The sequence below is a fragment of the Choloepus didactylus genome (assembly GCF_015220235.1).
Source record: "Choloepus didactylus isolate mChoDid1 chromosome 25 unlocalized genomic scaffold, mChoDid1.pri SUPER_25_unloc1, whole genome shotgun sequence".
NCBI lineage: Eukaryota > Metazoa > Chordata > Mammalia > Pilosa > Megalonychidae > Choloepus > Choloepus didactylus.
The window spans coordinates 2,091,987-2,109,575 of record NW_023637606.1 but is presented as its reverse complement, the minus strand read 5'-3'; the positions used below and the strand labels follow the sequence as shown (position 1 = coordinate 2,109,575).

At 52.9% G+C, this 17,589-nt stretch overlaps 1 protein-coding gene across 3 annotated transcripts in view; it reads right to left on the bottom strand.

The window, feature by feature from the left end:
- Positions 1–9,506: 9,506 nt before the first annotated feature.
- Positions 9,507–17,589, bottom strand: part of THOP1 (thimet oligopeptidase 1) — a 30,576-nt gene continuing 22,493 nt past the window's right edge. The window contains exons 10-14 of one of the 3 annotated variants that reach the window (XR_005214951.1): positions 15,919–16,105; positions 15,556–15,684; positions 13,911–14,047; positions 10,446–12,610; positions 9,507–10,009 (exon numbers count right to left, since the gene is read on the bottom strand). Coding sequence is in view for 1 of the 3 variants with exons in the window: in XM_037823960.1 (XP_037679888.1) it covers positions 12,455–12,610; positions 13,911–14,047; positions 15,556–15,684; positions 15,919–16,105 (609 nt within the window). In the remaining 2 variants the exon portion in view is untranslated. Of the gene's footprint in view, positions 12,611–13,910; positions 14,048–15,555; positions 15,685–15,918; positions 16,106–17,589 lie in introns of all 3 variants that reach the window. The other 2 variants (XR_005214950.1, XM_037823960.1) reach the window with 2 other exon arrangements.

Below are 17,589 nucleotides of genomic sequence, written 5' to 3'. Positions count from 1 at the left end.
TTATTACTGTTGGGCCAAGCCATGAAACGTGCTATCGCTCTCCCGGATACTACCTAGTTCTCTTTCTCCCTCTTGTTCTCTCTATTTAACGCTGTGTATGCGATGCCCCCCCCCCACACACAGCATGTTTTCTATTAGAGAAGAGATGGGATCCCGGGGAAATGGAGATGCTGAGCCTGCTTCCTCCCTAACAATTTGACCTCCACTGACGATCTGTTGGCACCTCAGATGGTATTTTTGTGTGATATATAATTATAAATGCTGTGACTGGACTGTGATCAACAGGTGCTCAGGCAACGTGGGTTGGGATCTGTTCCCCAGAGTCACATCTTATTTGTTTCAAGCCTAGGTTGAGAGACTCATCTTCAAGTGGCTTTAGTTTAACTCCAATGTAAGTAGAATAAACAAGCACTGACCCCAATGACTGTAATCTCATTTGGGGGGGTGGGTAGATTAAGAAGATTCTGAATCAGCTGATCCTTGAGAGTTGCCATGTTGGACTTGGAAGGAACACGATTGGAAAATTGGTGACAAAGAAGTCTGAGAAGAGGTATGTGGATAGACCTTTCTGAGCGGGCAAAAAACATGAAGATATTTGTGTCCCATGTGAATGCTCACCAGAGGGTGACTTCATCAGAGGAAGATTTTAATAATCAAGTGGATAAGTTGACCTATTTGGTGGATACCAGCCAGCCTCTTTCCCCAGCCACAACTGTCATTGCCCAATGGGCTCATGAACAAAGTGGTCACAGTGGTAGGGATGGAGGTTATGCATGGGCTCAGCAACATGGACTTCCACTCACCAAGGCTGACCTGGCCACAGCCACTGCTGAGTGCCCAATCTGCCAGCAGCAGAGACCCACACTCAGTCCCCGATATGGCACCATTCCCCGAGGTGATCAGCCTGCTACCTGGTGGCAGGTGGATTACATTGGACCACTTCCATCATGGAAGGGGAAGCAATTTGTTCTCACCATAATAGATACATACTCCGGATATGGGTTTGCCTTCCCTGCACAACATGCTTCTGCCAACACTACCATCTGTGGACTTACAGAATGCCTCATCCACCATCATGGTATTCCACACAGCATTGCTTCTGACCAAGGAACCCACTTCACAGCAAATGAAGTGAGGGAATGGGCACATGCTTATGGAATTCTCTGGTCTTACCATGTTCCCCATCATCCAGAGGCAGCTGAGTTGATAGAACAGCGGAATGGTCTGTTGAAGACTCAATTACAGTGCCAACTAAGTGGCAATACCTTGCAGGGCTGGGGCAGTGTTCTCCAGGAGGCTGTGTATGCTCTGAATCAGCATCCACTCTATGGGGCTGTTTCTCCCATAGCCAGGTGTTCTGGTTTGCTAATGCTGCTATTATGCAAAATACCAGAAATGGATTGGCTTTTATAAAGGGGGTTTATTTGGTTGCAAATGTACAGTCTGGAGGCCATGAAAATGTCCAAATTAAATCATCAACACAAGTATATCTTCACTGAAGGAAGGCCAGTGTCATCTGGAAAACCTCTGTTAGCTGGGAAGGCACATGGCTAGTGTCTGCTGATCCTGGGTTGTGTTCAGCTCCTCTCTCTGCTCCTGTGCATTCTTCAAAATGTTGCTCTTGGGGCATTTTGTCCTCTCTTAGCTTCTCTGGAGCAAACTCTGTGCTGGCATCCAGAAAGCATCAGCAAAAGTCTGCTTTCAGTGGCCATCTCCAAAATGTCTTTCTCTGTTGCCCTCCAAAATTTCACTCACAGCTGCTCTGAGTTCCTCTGTTTGTCAGCTCTTTTATAAGGCTCCAGCGATTTAACTCAGACCCACCCTGAATGGGTGGGGTAACACCTCCATGGAAATTATCCAGTAAAATTCTCGCCCCTGGTTGATTGAGTCACATCTCCACGGAAACAAAGGATTCCAACCTAATCAACACTAATCCATCTGCCCCCACAAGGTTGCATTAAAGAACATGGCATTTTGGGAGACATAATACAACCAAACCGGCACACCAGGATTCATGGGTCCAGGAATCAAGGAGTGTAAACAGGAGTGGCACCACTATCACAATCACTCCTAGTGATCCACTAGGAAAATTTTTGCTTCCTGTCCCTACAAGCTTAAGCTCTGCTGGTCTACAAGTCTTAGTTCCAAAAGGAGGAGTGCTTTCACCAGGAAACACAACAATAATTCCATTGAACTGGAACTTAAGACTGCCATTTGGCCACTTTGGTCTTCTACCTCTGAATCAACAGGCAAGGAAGGGGATTACTGTACTGGCTGGGGTAATCGATCCTGACTATCAAGGGGAAACAGCACTGCAACTACACAATGGAAGTAAAGAAAAGTTTTCCTGGAATACAGGAGATCCCATAGGGCATTTCTTAGTTCTACCATGCCCTGGGATTAAAGTCAATGGAAAACTGCAATAACCCAATCCAGGCAGGACTAATGGCCAAGAAACTTCGGGAATGAAGGTTTGGGTCACCCCACCAGGCAAAGAACCATGGCCAGCTGAAGTGCTTGCTGAGGGTAAAGGGAACACAGAATGGTAGTGGAAGAATGTCATGATAAATATGAACTATGGCCACATGACCAGTTACAGAAATGAGGACTATGATGGCATGAATATTTCCTCGTTTTGTTATACGAATGTTTGTATTTGTCTGTAAAGCAAATATCTTTGTTTTCTTCTCTAGCTTATCTCTTTATCATATGACATCAGCAGTTATTGTTCATTTTGCAGTATTTAAGTTAAAGGAAATCAAGTTTAAGAGTCAGTGTTACCCAAGGACTTTCACCCTATTCTGGAGAGATTTAGTGCATTTCCGGTTGTATGTTGGACAGCGGAGTATTGTTAGGCAAAATATATGTCTATAATTCTGCTCTATTTAGAAATTAAGTACGGTTTAAGGTAATGTGAGTAACTGCCAAGCTGACGAGGGGTGGACTGTGAAGGGTTTGTTCATGTGTCAACTTGGCCAGGTGATGGTGTCCAGGTGTCTGGTCAAGCAAGCACTGGTGTAACCATTACTGCAAGGACGTTTGTGGCTGGTTAATAAATCAACAGGCTGGTTTATTAAATCACCAGTTAATTGGCTGCAGCTGTGACTGATTACATCAATGATGGGTGTGTCTCCTTCAATGAGAGAATTCAATCAGCTGGATTTAATCCAATCAGTGAAGACTTTTAAAGAAAAGAGAGAGGACCGTCACTTCTTCTTCAGCCAGCCAGAGTCTCCTGAGGAGTTCATCGAACACCTTCATTGGAGTTGCCAGTTTGCTGCCTGCCCTACAGAATTTGGACTCGTGCATCCCCACAATTGCATGAGACACTTTTGTAAAATCTCATATTTACCAATATCTCCTGTTGGTTATGTTTCCCTAGAATACCCCAACTAATACACCTCTGTTTTCTATAAGACAGACCTCCCTTCCCAGGATGTTTGAACCCGGCAGGCCTTTGTCCCAGACTGTCCGCCTCTACAGTGTTCTTCTGGCCTCCAGGGTTTCAAAATAGATGGAATAAAACCCATCAAGATTCATTTGGGTCACACTTTAACTGAAGTAACCTCATCAAAAGTTCTGATGTACAATGGGTTCTCACCCACAGGAATGGATTAAGATTGAGAACATCTTCTTCTGGGGTACAGAACTCCAAGCCACCAACTATTCTTGAAATGTCACCAAAACTCTCAATCATGAGAATATAAGAAAAAGTGTGCATGGTACCCAAGCTGGGGAGAGAACAGTGCAGCAGCAGATAAATAACCAGTGGGAGCTATCCAGGTGCTGAAACTAAATACAGAATGAGACTTAATCCCAAGAATTGTTTTACACTGCAATAATATATACATCTATTGTGTGTATTATGAAATACATTATAGAAATTGGCTCACACAACCATGGGGATTGGCAAGTCTGGATTCTGTAGGGCAGGCCACAAGTTGGGAACTTTGATGAAGATTTCGATGAATTCCCCAGGAGAAAGAAGCTGGCTGGCTGAAGTGGAGATAGAAATTCTTCTGACAGCTGAAGTCATCAGTTCTCCCTTTAAGACTTTCAACTGACTGGATGCAACTCTCATTGGTGAAGGCCATCTCCTTTGCTGATTGTAGATGCAATCAGCCACAGATGCAGTCAACTGACTGATGGTTTAAATCCACAAAATACTCTCACAGTAACCACCAGGCCAGTGCTGGCTTGACCAAACAATGACAACATAACCCAGTCATGTTGACAGATGAACTTAACCCATCATGACCTTCTAGCCTTGCTGTGTGCTCACATAAAATACCCTTTGGGGTATAGTGATCATGCTTGAGAGGGGTGGCCTTGTGACACCCCCATCCCTGCCTCTCCTGCCCAGGGAACTTCCATAGTCCCAGGACTCAGAAATGCCACATCTGGGAGTGAAACATGTGAACAGTGCATCCCAGGAGCTGTGAGCTCCCTCCTCGGCTGGCTTTATTAGGCATCGTAGACAAGGATGAGCATTATTTGTAGAGCTTGTCACTGTTTGCCAATGGTTTTACTCATATTTCTTACTGACTTCAAGATGTACTGCATTTTGTCAGAAGGTAAAAAGCTTTTTGTTTGTTTGTTTTGGAAATTTGAATAGGGTGCTTTGGGGTCAAACAGAATTCCTTGGAGCTTTTAGAAGCTATAGAGTTTCCTTCCTTAGTCTTCACATGAACAGTACTGCCCATAACTCTGGGACACTGTTTTCTTTTACTCAGCTATGAGGCTACCAGAAAACTCAAAATGACATATGTAGCTCACATTATACTTCTACTGGAAAGTGGTTTAGGAGACCAAGGCACCTGTCATAGTCTTTGAAGAGTCCAACCAGGTACTTACCTGGAGCATTCCCTTAGGGGTGAGCCTTGGAACTGGTAGATATGGTGAGGCTTTGCTGCCTTCTGTCCACAAGAAATATTACAGCCTGTCTCCATGCAATCTGCAAATATTCCTTGAGTAACCATGATGGGTTGGCAATGGGCTCAGAGCAGGGTGGAGGTGGGGGCATGCAGCACTGGACCCACTAAGACCAAGTTCTCATAGACCTTATGTGGGGGGGGGGGCACGAGGGGGGCTGTGCACCGAAAATAAGTAATTGCACCAGTAAATATATAATATGATAAGAAACATAAAGCAGAGTAAGGAGACAGACAGGAGAGGTGCAGTCTTGGCCATAGATGTCTGAGAAGACTTGTCTAAGTACTTGACATTTGAGGTGGAAATCCATTGAGGAGTTTTAAGTTGGGGAGATGTTTGCATTTAGCTCACTCTTGCTGATCTATGGAGAACCGATGGCATGGGGATACGCACAGAAGTCTCTTGCAGTTGTCCAGGTAAGAAAGGATGGTAGCCTGATTAGGTGATGGCTGTGCAGGTGGGGATAAGGGGTGGTGTCCAGACATATCCAGAAGGAGCCAGTCAGAGCTGATGAAGGGTTGGATGTAGGAAATGAGGAATTGGGAAGAACCAGGAACGCCTCCTACATGGCTTGTTAAGCATTGATGGATGACGCCACCATACGGAAGTGGGGAAAGCTCCAAGGGAAACAGCTCAGGTGATGGGAGGCAGAGAAGAGGTCACCCACGGTCATGTGGGACATATTTGCTTCACAGCAGATGTTAAACCTTCAACTGGAGTCATCATCAAGTGGGCAGCTGGGACGTCAAGTATAGGAGGTCGAGGGTGAAAGACATAAATGTGGGAGTCACCTCCACAGAGATGACGTGGACTTGGGGTGGGATAACGTAACTAAACGAGAGGCTGGAGTTGTGGAAGCTAATAGGACTAGGACACGGCTCTGGGACACTCCAGCAAGTAGACATCCAGAAAGGAAGGGGATCCAGGAGTGAGATGGAGCTGGTGCAACCTGTGAAGAAGAGGGACCAGAATCCTAGAGAAGATGGCGTTCAAGGAGATGGCGTCATTGTCGAAGAGTGCTGGGGACAAAAAGGAACCACAGGAGACTTTTGGCTCAAGGTTTCAGAGGCTTGAAGGCTTGCCCCCTCACTGGTTGGCGTCTCTGGCTCATCAGAAATCCTTGGGGTTCCTTGGCTTTTCTGTCACAAGGCAAGGCACATGGCAGTGTCTTCTCCTTTCTCTTTTGGGTTCCATTGACTTCTTGCTTCTGGCTGCTCCCCATGGCTTCTCTTTGTGTCCAATTTCCTTTGCTTGTAAGGTCTTCAGCCTTACTAAATTTAGGCCACCCCCATTCAGTTTGGGGCCACCTTAACTAATAACATCTGCTAAGGTTCTATTTACACATGGGTTTTCCACCCACAAACCAGGGGTTGGGACCTGAACATGCCTTTTGTGGGAAACACGATTCAATCCTCACAGCGTTCAACACAAATACATTTTAAAAAAATACTTTAAAATTTTCTGCCCCAAATACTCTGGGGTGTATTGGGGTATTACATTAACCTGTACAGAATACCAAGATCTTTTTCCCTAGTCTAAGTTCCATGTAATTATGTTGTTTGTATAAATTGACTACAGGTTAAATTAGATAGCATGCTACAGAGAATATAAATTTTGTACCAAATGAAGATCTCTTAAATAACAGTTAAAACTCAGGAATAGATGTGACTGCTGGAAGAGCTTACAATCTACGAGCCTTTACAATAACCCTCATTTAACACTTGCACTCCTGCATCATCGATTGCCCAGTCTCTGTCCACATTCTATCCCCTGATAACCTAGGCTCTCAAATTTAATTCTCAGCATGTGCTCATTATAGTTAGTTTACATTAGTGAGGCCTTACAATATTTGTCCTTTCGTTTCTGGGCTATTTCTCTCAACATAATGTCCTCAAGGTTCATTCACCTAGTTGCGTGCTTCAACAAATACATTTTAAAACGTGCATGAAAGGGGTAATTTTCTAAGAAAAAACTTGCCAAATCTGACCTTAGGAGACATGGAAAACCTAGACAGTTCAATCAGCATACAAGTAATACAGAAGGTGTCAAAGAGCGAACTCCAAATAAAGCAACAAGCCCACATGGTTTTGCCAATAACTCAACTGAACTGAACTTTAAAACAAAAGATCATTCCAGGGCTAATTAAATTGAATCTGGGTATAACAAAAACAAAACAAAACAAAACAAACAACAACAAAGAAAACCAGGAATTGCTGCCTTGCTCCATACCAGTGGCTCTTAAAAAATGAAGTGTGCGTTAGATCACCTGGAGGTCTTGTTTAAAATGCAGATTTTAGTCCTATTTTGAAATTAAAATTCATGGTAACCAAATTGGATCTGACAAGAACTTGGACACAAATAATAAAAAAACAGAAACCACTTCTCAATCAACAGAAAGTGATAATCTTTTTTATTGATGCATAGCTTGCAGGGATGGTGGCAAATTAAATATGCAACTGGCCAAACATTCCCAGTTGTGTATGCCCATGTAACTACTCTCCAGTTCAACAAGATTTTGCAGCACTTGGGGGGGGTCCCCTCTTCCCATGCGATGCCCCTCAAAAGGTGACCACTATTCTGATTAGTTTGCCTGTATTTGAATTTCATATAAACGGCAGCATCCTTTTTGGTTCAGCTTCTTTTACTTAACGTCGTCTGAGAGAGTCACGTATGTTGGCATCCCTGCTCTACCTGTGGAGGATTCGTTCTTCACTTACTGTTGCATGGCTTTCCATTATGTCATCCCACCAGTAACTTGGTAGATGCCATCAAATAGTTTTGTAAAGTGGTGGTACCAACTTACACTCCTACCGCTAAAGCGTAATTGTTCTGCAATCTCATCAGCACATGACATTTGCTGTTCACTTTTAGACATTGCGGTGAGCATGTAGAGTTGCATCATAGTTTTAATTCGCATTTCCCTCATGGCAATTGATGTTGAGTACCATTTCAGAGTTGGTGACAATTTGGTCTCTTTGGTGGTATAGTGTCTGTTCAAGTCTTTTGCCTCTTTGTTCTTATTGTCAATTCTTTGTTGGTACACATATCTCAAGTATCTTCTACTGTTCTCTGGCTTGCCTGCCTTTTCTCTCTCTTAATAGTGTCTTTTGATGAACATAAGTTCTTAATTTTTGCAAAGTCCACGTTGGCAATCTTTTTCTTAATGCTTTTTGGTCCCCATTTAGAGTATCTTTGCCAACTGTGATGGTCTTAAAGATATTCTCCTACATTTTTTTTTTCATAAAAGCTTTAGTGTTTTACTTTGCACATGTACATTTATGATCCATCTACAATTAATTTTTGCATATGGTATGAGGCAGGGACCAGGGGTCAGTACTTTCCAGGTCAGGACTAGTTTTGCAGAAAGACAATCCTTCCCCACCAACTTGCAGTGGCACCACTGGTGCAAATTAAGTGACCATGTATGTGTGGGTGCTTCTTAACTCTCTTTTGCTCCATGTTCCACCAGTGGGCCCATCCTTGTATCAATACCACACTTTCTCAAATACTGGAGCTTTATAGTAAGTACTGATTATCTAATAGTGTATGTCCTCCAAATGTATCGTTCTTCTTCAAGACTGCCTGGGGCACTGCACATTCTTTTCATATTTATATAAATTTTAGAAGTGTCTAACCAGTTTCTACAAAAAAAAAAAAAAAAAAAAAAAGTCTGCTGGGATTGCACTGAAGCTACAGATCAAATTGGCAAAGAAATAACGTCTTAAATACTTTCCAATTCCATGACCATGCTGTATCTCCCCATTTGTTCAGGTATTCTTTAATTCCCCTCAACAATATTTTGATTTTTCAGAAGTGGAGGAATGGCACATCTTTTGTTAGACTTATTCCAAGGTATTTGAAAATATTTTTGATGCGATTATAAATGGTATATGTGATGGTTAAGTTCACTTCTCAACCTTGTTAGGTTATGGTATTTAGTTCTTTGGTCAAGCAAGCACTGGCCCGATTACTACTGTGAAGGTATTTCATGGATTTAAATCACAAGTCTGTTGAGTGCATCTATGGCTGGTTGCATCTACAATCAACAGACACTGCCTTTAGTAATGAGAGAAGTCCCATCCAATCAACTGAAGGCTTTAAAGTCTCCAGAGAACTGATTTCAGCAGTCAGAAAGAAGAATTTCTATCTATGTGTCAGCCTGCGTCTCTTGTGGAATTCACCAAAACCTTCACCAGAGTTCCCAGCTTGCAGCATACCCGTGGAATCTGGACTTGCCAATCCCTGTGACCATGTGAGCCGATTCGTATAGGAAATCTAATAATATTTACACATTTATCCCGTTAGTTCTGTTTCCTCGGAGAACTCCAATTAATACGTTATCTTTTAACCTTTAAACATTTCCTTTTCGAAATGTATACTGCTAGTATACAAAAAGGGGTAACAGATTTGAGCAGACACTTCATCAAAGAAATAATGACGGTAAATAAGCACATGGAGATACGCTCAGCATTATTAGTCCAAGGAAAAGCAAATTATAACCATAAAGAGATACCACTTCACACCTATCAGAATGGCTAGAATGTGAGAAAATGAAAGCACATATCCAGCTAAAGACTTGTGCACAAAAGTCCACTGCAGCTTTATTAGTAACAGCTGAAAACCTGGAGGCACCCCAAATGTCCAGACAGATGGGTGGGTAAACAAATGTATGCCCACGGATGGAAGAAAAAGGAACCAATACGGGTCCTGAGACCCAACCGCCACCCAGGGGAAGTAATGACCAGCCCACCGGGAGCGAGTGCGGGAAACGGCGTCTGCAGACCCCCAAGCCCGCAGCAGGGGCCCACGACAGCTCCACCTGCAGAGGTGGGGAGAGGGAGGCTGTCGGGGCCCCCAGGAGGAAGGGATCTCGGCAACCCTTGGTGGCCATGGATCCTCGTGGAAGGGTCAAGATGGAGGGACAGACACAAAGCCCGGGCATGGGCAGCCTTGCCACCCCCAGGCAAGCAGAGGCCAGGACCCAGCCGCCGGCTTCCGCGGGCCCTGTCCACCTGGGGGAGGCCCACCTGGGCTGTGCAGGCGACTCGTGGGAGAAACCCCTTCTGGGTCCAGGTCTCTTTAAGGCCAAAAAGCAAGTTTACAGAGAAACGTCACAGAGACTTTGGCAAGGCTCCCTTCTTCCCTTCTTTCTCCCCTGGGTGCAAAGGAGTTGGGGGTTAGTGGGAACCAGGGCCCAAGGAGACCCTAATAGGCTGCCCTCCAAGCCCACCCTTGGAATCCTGGACAGGGCTGCGGAAGCTTCCAGAGGTTTTCCTGGCCCTGGCGCCCATGCCCATGCATGAAGGGCTGCTGCACTACTGCCCCTTCCTGCCCCAGGCTCGGGACCACGTCCCTGGGATCTGAGACTTCAGTGTGGACTCAGGACCAAGTTCACGGGCCCTGGGACGGCAGGGAGGGGCAAGGCCACCCACTGGGCGGGACCCCTTGACATGACGGAGACGAGGAAGGTGAGGGTCCTGGTTGCCTGCACAAGCCCCCGCCCTGCCTCTCACCTGCTCTCCTGGACGGTGGCCCTTCCCACCTTCTTGGGGGTCTGAGAACCACAGGCTGCGTGGGGTGCAGGACCCTGACCCAAGAATCCACACCTCCACTGCCAGGTCCCTCGGCAATGGGGGCTGGGGTGAGTGGCTGCAAAGCCAGAGAATCAGCTCCCGGGGCTGCTGGGTTACCTGAGGGCAGGTGCTGGGGGCAGCCTTGGTTGGTGGTGGTGGTGGTGGGGGGGCGGAATCCCTGGGACAGGAGGGCCAGGGCAGGTGGCTCCGCAGGTCCCCAACCAGGGGCCCAAGAAAAAGGGGCTGCAGAGGGAGGGCCTGCAGGCCCTAGAGGGAGACCCCTCATGCCTTGTCCTGACGTGGACACTCAGGGTCCTGGGGACCCAGGAGCCCGTCCACCCAGGCCAGAAGCCAAGCCCACGCCCAGGCCCAGTGCAGCCACAGAGGCTCTGTACCCCGAAGGGTAAGGGACGAGGCAGAGGCCACCCAAGGGCCGGCAGGGGGAGGTGAGGGGAGTGGCACCCACCTCCCTGTGCCAGAGGCTCCGCATGGCAGCAGGTGCCCGTGTGGAGGCTGGGTTTGCCCTGCATCTGGCTTTTGGTTTGTTCTATGAGCCCCGGGCATTTTAAGCAGAAGCCCCAGCTGCCACCCATCCTGAGGCCAATCTCTGCCCGCTTGGCAGAACCCTCCTAACCGTGGATCATGCTCACCAGCTGGGGACGGCGACCCACCGAGGAGCAATGCAGCTCCTCTCCTCCAAAGCCCTCAGCCAGACTGGCCAGGAGTTGGTGAGCCGGGGTGGGGGAGAGTGGGGGAGCCCGAGATGGGCCCCAGGTGCCGCAGCCACCGAGTCCCCGATGCAATAGGCTGAGGACAGGGGAGCTCAAAGCCACCGAAGAAAACACAGGTCCAGTCAGACCCACTCAACAACTGGGGCGCATCCATCATCCCATGCTCCTGTCTTCTGCCACAACCAGGAAATGCCACTAAGGTTTTTCTGAGAAGTGGTCACCTGAGGACCCAGGAGGGCTGCCCTTCCCCAAGGGCAGGACGTCGCCACGGAGGCGGCAGTCACACACGTCTGGCTTCAAGTCTGCAAGGTCACGTCGGCCGGAAAGGCTCGGAGGTGCCTCCACCAGCACTGCTGAGAACTCGCTCACGTCAAGTCAAAATCCACGAACCCAGAGTGAGGCAGGTTTCCCTGGTGGACAAGACCCTTGGGAGGAAAACGGTCGCCCCGGGCGTGTGGGGTGGCTCTTGTCCGCTGGCTGCAGCCCCGGGCCCTCCAGACTGTCAAGACCTGAGCCCACAGTCAGCCAGAGCTGGGCAGGGAGCCGGGAGGGATTTTCCAGATAAGCCAGGAGAGGAATTAGGAAAAGGAGCAGACACCCGGGTAAACAACCCCGGGCCCCGGCTGGTCACACAGACAAGGGGACACTCCAGACTCCACCACCCTCTGGGGTCACCTGCTTCAAAAGCATCTCCGTCTCCCCACAACCCGGACACAGCCAGTGTGGAGTGCCCACACACGGAGAGCGTGTCACCGGGCGCTGTAACAGGTCACCTGCCCACGGGCTCTGTCAAAAGCGAGGTTTAATAGAAACACCAAAATGTGACTCCCGCCCCGTATTAGGCCGGGAGGCCCCCTCTCTAGTGGCTGCATCCAAAAGGGGACCCTTCTCCTAACCAGGGGAGCCCTGGGGTGGGGAGGGGCAGCAGAGACAAGTCTCGAGAGAATGTGGGAGATGCGAGTGTCCGGCGTCCACAGGACGTGCTCTCGTCAACCCACACTGGCCAGCGAGGGGGCTTTCGGAGGCTGGCTGTGAAAACCGAAGAGAAAACAAACAGCCCCTCTCGCCCCTCGCCACCCCTGCCTGGGACTGCTGTGGGGGAGCCACCCTGTTTCCAGCCTGGGAGCTAAGGCACCGGGAAGGCGGGGGGCGGCGGTCTGAGCTGCTTGGCCCTGAAGGGGGCTGCCTGGTGGGGGCTCAGGAGAGCCCAGGGTGCCGTCAGCAGGCCCCCGGCTCACCACCCTCCACCGGCAGCCCCTTGCTCAGGAGGAAGGCGTCCTGCTTGGGGTCGCGGCCCAGGAAGAGCTTCAGCATGGCACTGGCGTCCTCAGAGCCGCCAGGTCGCAGGATGCACCTTCTGTAGGCCATGCCGACCTGTGGGGTGGGGGCAGAGGAGGCTGGGGTCTGGCCGGGGTGCGGGGGACGGCGGGAGGGAGGGAAGGGCGGCTCCCAGGGGACTACTGGGAGCAATCCCTGCCCTGTCTCTAGGAGAGCTCTGGGGGCTGCCTGTGCTGCCAACACAGAGGGGTCCTGTTAGAAACGCAGGCCCCTCTGAACAGGCTCAACAAGAGGGAAAGCAGGTGTGTGTGTGTTTGTGAACGTGTGTACGTGCACGTGTGTGTGTGTGCAGGAATCAGAACTGCTCGGCAACCCCCCAGCTGGCTTTCCCAGCCAGCCTGCAGGGACACAGGCACGTGCCGGCTCCGGGCCAGAGGCCTGGGGGAACCGCTGCCTCCTGACCACCCCTGGGGGATGCGGGCAGGTGGCTTCTCATCTGAGCCAGACGGAGGGTGGATGTGCCTCCACAGGGTGGCAGGAATGGCCGGGCCCCCCAGTCTTGACCCCTGAAGAGGCTCACGGCATCCTCGGGCCCCATGACCCCCTTGCTGACTGCCGGCTCCTGCCCTGAGGGGTGGCTGACCCCTCCTGGGCTCCTCCCGGGACTGCTTAGCTGGTGCTAGCAAAGCCCCAGGCTCACAGTGTTCTGGAAGGATCGCCACCCGAAGCCAAGCGCCTGGACCCCAGCAAGTGCATTTAAAGGGGGGCGGCAGCCTGCCTGTCCTCGGCCACAGGGTGAACTGTCTGAGGGACCCCAACACAGCTGGTGTGTGTGGGGGGGTTCACATATCTGCCTCCCCTGGCCCCAGCCTTCCAGCACCTGGGAGGGGCAGCTGGGAAGCCGGTGTTCCCAGAGACCCTCAAAGCCCCCCAGGGGCTCCCCCACCCCCCAGGGGCACCCCAAGTACCCTGAGCACCCCCAGGCCCAGGCTGTCTCCTCTGCCCCCTCACAGGCTGTGGCAGCTGCCCCCGTGCACGGCAATGTCCCAGATCGGGGGGAGATGGGGCACTCTCGGCAGTTCAGAGATGAGAGACCCGAGGGTCCGGGAGGCCACGTGGCATCTAAGGCCACACAGGCAGTCAAGAGCACGACGGGCTCGACACCAGGTGTCCCCGGAGAAGCGTCTCCTCCATCTGTCTGTCTCACCCTCAAGCCCACAGGTCTGCAGCCCACCCCCCAGATTCAGGAAGGACTCACTGGGGGAGCCCCCAGGTCGGAGCGGAAGGGTCCGGATTGGAAGCGGTGCTCACCAGCCCCGGCCCCACCCCCGAGGCCACAGGCCCAGGACGGTGGAAGCCAAAGGTCCCAAGAGGCGCCGGGGCCGGCCGCACTCACCTGCCCACTGAGGACGCCCTCCTGCCGAAAGCGCGTGTGGAACATGTCCATCGAGTAGACCTCGCTCCACAGGTAGCCGTAGTACTGGGCGTCGTAGCCCCCCGCCAGGTGCCCGAAGGTGGCAGGCATGTTGGTGCCTGGGGGGACACGGGGAGACGGGGGGCCCGCGTCAGCCCCGGCTGCACCCACGCCCAAGAGGGAGGACGCCGGAGGGGAGACGGGGCTGGTGCGGCGGGGAGGGCCCCGGGAGCGGGGCGGCCGTCTCGGCACCGGACCCAGGTCTCCGCTGACAGCTGGTCAGGGACAGAAGCGTCTGCCCCGCAGCACCTTAAACGGGGACCGTGGCTGCCTCAGGCCGAGTGCCCCACGTTACGTGACTCAACAGACTAAAACGCACCCACGCGATGGAGAATCACACACTGTCTAAAATGGTGCTGGCAGGGTTTCTTTAAACACTTATGAAATACTTAACTCACACAACACTACGTGCATCACAATCCGTTACCTTCACATACGCACGTCTCCCCGAGCGTCCACACAAATCACACACACACACACACACACACACACACACACACACTCAGAATTGACGCATCAGCACGTTGTCAGCTTGTGAGCACCAGACAGGAAATCACTGGTCTGCTCCGGATCTTCTAAGGTTTTTATAGAGCATGTGGTACTTTGGGAATCTGGGAAGACTAGGTTTGTATATTTATCTAAAGCAAAGGTTAAAAGAATTGGTTCTTTCTTTGGAGGTGCTCGTGCCCCTACCCCTGCATTCTCAGCACCTAGACAGGATCCAGGTAACTTAGCCAGGATCCGGGTAACTTAGCCAGGATCCAGGTAATCTGACAGGACTAGGTAACTTAGCCATGATCCACAACTTGACCAGAACCCAGGTTACTTAGTCAGGACCCAGGTAAGTTAGTCAGACCAAGTAACTTAACCAGGACTCATAAACTGGACAGGAACCAGGTAACTTGGCCAGGATCCAGGTAATGGCCGGCCTGTGTGACCCACCCAGGTGCCCAGGCATGTAAGTTTTCTGGATCTGGGAGCAGTGGCTCCCATACCTGCCCAGTCAAGGAGGAGAACCAGATCTGTGCCCGATGCTGCGTGAGGAGTGATGACTGGACTCAGGTGCCCAGAACACACAGCATGCAGCGTGAGGAGGGGGCCCCTGCAAGGGGATATCCGACAGCCTCGGTGCTGCTGACGCTGGGGCTGGGTTGTTCCCTGGGTGGGGTGTCCTGGGCACTGGGGGGTGTTGAGCAGCCTCCCTGGGATCCCCCCACTTGATGCCAGGAGCCCCATCCCCAGTCATGACAACCACAAACGTCCCCACACATCGCCCAGTGTCCCCTGGGGACGCAGCCACCCCAGGAGAGACCCACTGTATTAAGGGACAGTTTTCTCTGCTGGATGCCACCTAAACTAAACGTGGAGGCCCAGCGGGGGGCCTGGCCAGTGGAGGTGCTGGGTTGGGGAGTGAACAGTACACAGCACAGACGGCAGCCATGAAGGTGCTGCAAGCAGCCCACACTGCTGGGCCGGGCTGTTCTGGGGGCACTCAGGGAGCTGGGGGGAGCCTGCAAAGGGGCCCCAGGCTGGAGAGGGGTCGCCTCCTCCTGGCCCGAGCAGCTACCTGGTGTGGCCGGGACACCGAGGATCTCCTGGCAGAGCCGAGCGTACTCCGCGGCTGGGTCCACGTCCGGCTGTGTGTGCAGGGCCTGGTCCACCTTGGCGAGCACGATCTGGCGCAGGTTGAAGAGGCCTGTGGGGGGCGGTGAGGAGGAGGCTGAGGTGGCTCCCGGTCCCAGTGGTCCAGGACCCCGAGCCCACTCCAGGCCTTGCTGCATGCCGCCCGGGCAACGGGCTGGGGAGGCCAAGAGCTGCCAAAGGGCTCCTGCCACTGCCCCATGCCCCAGCACCGGCAGGGCTGCCCAGAGGGCGGGGCCGGGGAGCTGGGCAGGCCGGGGTCCCCTCGGCGGGCAGGGGTGCCGCGGACCTGTGTTGGCCTGCCGGGACCTGAGCAGCTTCTCGAGCAGCTCCTGGGGGATGGGGCTGCCCGTCCTGTAGTGCCGCGACATCCGCAGCAGGGGCTCCTTCTCCCACACCCAGTTCTCCAGCATCTGCGATGGCGCCTCCACAAAGTCGCGCTCCACGTGGGTCCCGCTGAACATGGCGAACTCGGCCTGGGTGGGCACAGAGGGGTGACTGCCAGCACGGCGCCCCTCCCCGCGGCCCAGCCTCACCTGGCCACAGGTGCACACACGCGGGCAGCAGGCCACGGGCGGGTCATGGTGACCCGACGGCAAAGCCTGGTCACGGCGGGGGCCGGCGAGGATCCCCGGCTGCCGGGGGCCACCTGAGCCTGCCCCAGACACCCCCGTCCCTGCCCCCATCCCCACTCATCCCCCATCGATGCAGCCAACACTCCCAAAGAGCGCCACACCCCAGAGGGACAGAGGAGCCCGCCGTGGCCGAGTCCTGGTGGCTCCCGAGTCTGACGATGGACACGCTCGCGGCCCTCCTCCCGCTCCTCCACGCGGGGGAAGCGGCTCATCAACGAGACCAGCCCCCGCGGGCCTGGCTGGGGCTCATCCCTCTCCCCCTCCTCTCCACACACGCACACGCGCCCCGAGGGGCTCAGCCAGCCGGGGACTGGTCTGGGGCTGGGCTCCAGCGAGAGCAGCGTGTGTGTGTGTGTGTGTGTGTGTGTGCGTGCGTGTGTGTGTACGTGTGTGCGCGCGCGCGCTGGTGACAGTGAGTGCCATGGAGAGAGCGGAGCTGGGGAAACGGGGAAAGGAGGATGGAGAGCTGTGGGTCAGAGAACACCTTTCCTAATGAGAGGACACCGCAGCAGAGACCTGAAGCAACCGAGGGGGGCCCTGAGGGCGCTGGCAGAGAGCACCCAGACGCTGACAGAGAGAGTCCCCGAGAACTGGGCATCGGGGATGGGGAGTGGGTGAGTGGGGAGAGTGTGAGGGCCGAGGTGGGGCCATCAGGCCTGGGGGCTGAGGGGCTCCAGAGCCCCCAGAGGGCCAAGGAGGTGAGGGCCATGCACTGTTGCCCTTTAGGGGCGTCTCTGGCTGCAGGTGGGATGGGCAGAGGTGAGACCTGTCTGGAGGCGGCTGCAGCAATGGGAGGGGGGAGAGGGGTGGGAAGCCACGGAGGCAGGGCCGGCAGGAGGTGAGAGATGATTTGGGGCGACTTGAGGGGGGCCTGGGCACCTGGAGGAGGTTCCTTCCCTGCTGGGGATCGGGCCAGATGAAGGAGGCGCTGTCTGGGCACGTTGGGTTAAGGAGCCTGCTGGCAGCTGTGTGGAGATGGGGGGTGGGCCCCTCTCACGCTCCCGTCACTCCCTGCGAGCAGCCACTGACCCCGCAGACCCCTCGTCTGCCTCCCGGCCCCTCCGTGGGCCCCTGCCCCAAAGCTTTCCAGCCCTCTACCTCCCGACCCAGGGTTCCTGGGGTCCTCCCACAGCCCTGACCAGCCACCTGGCGCCTTTGTGGCTCTCGCCCCAGGAGGGCCCCTCATGGCTGGTGCTCTCGTCCACGCCAACAGCTTCAATGACCCCAGTGCTGTCCTCTGGGCCCTGCGCCAACTGCTGCCTCCCGTGCCCGGGCCCTGTTCAGAACCCGGCTGTCTACATGCCACACGCAAACATGACACGCCT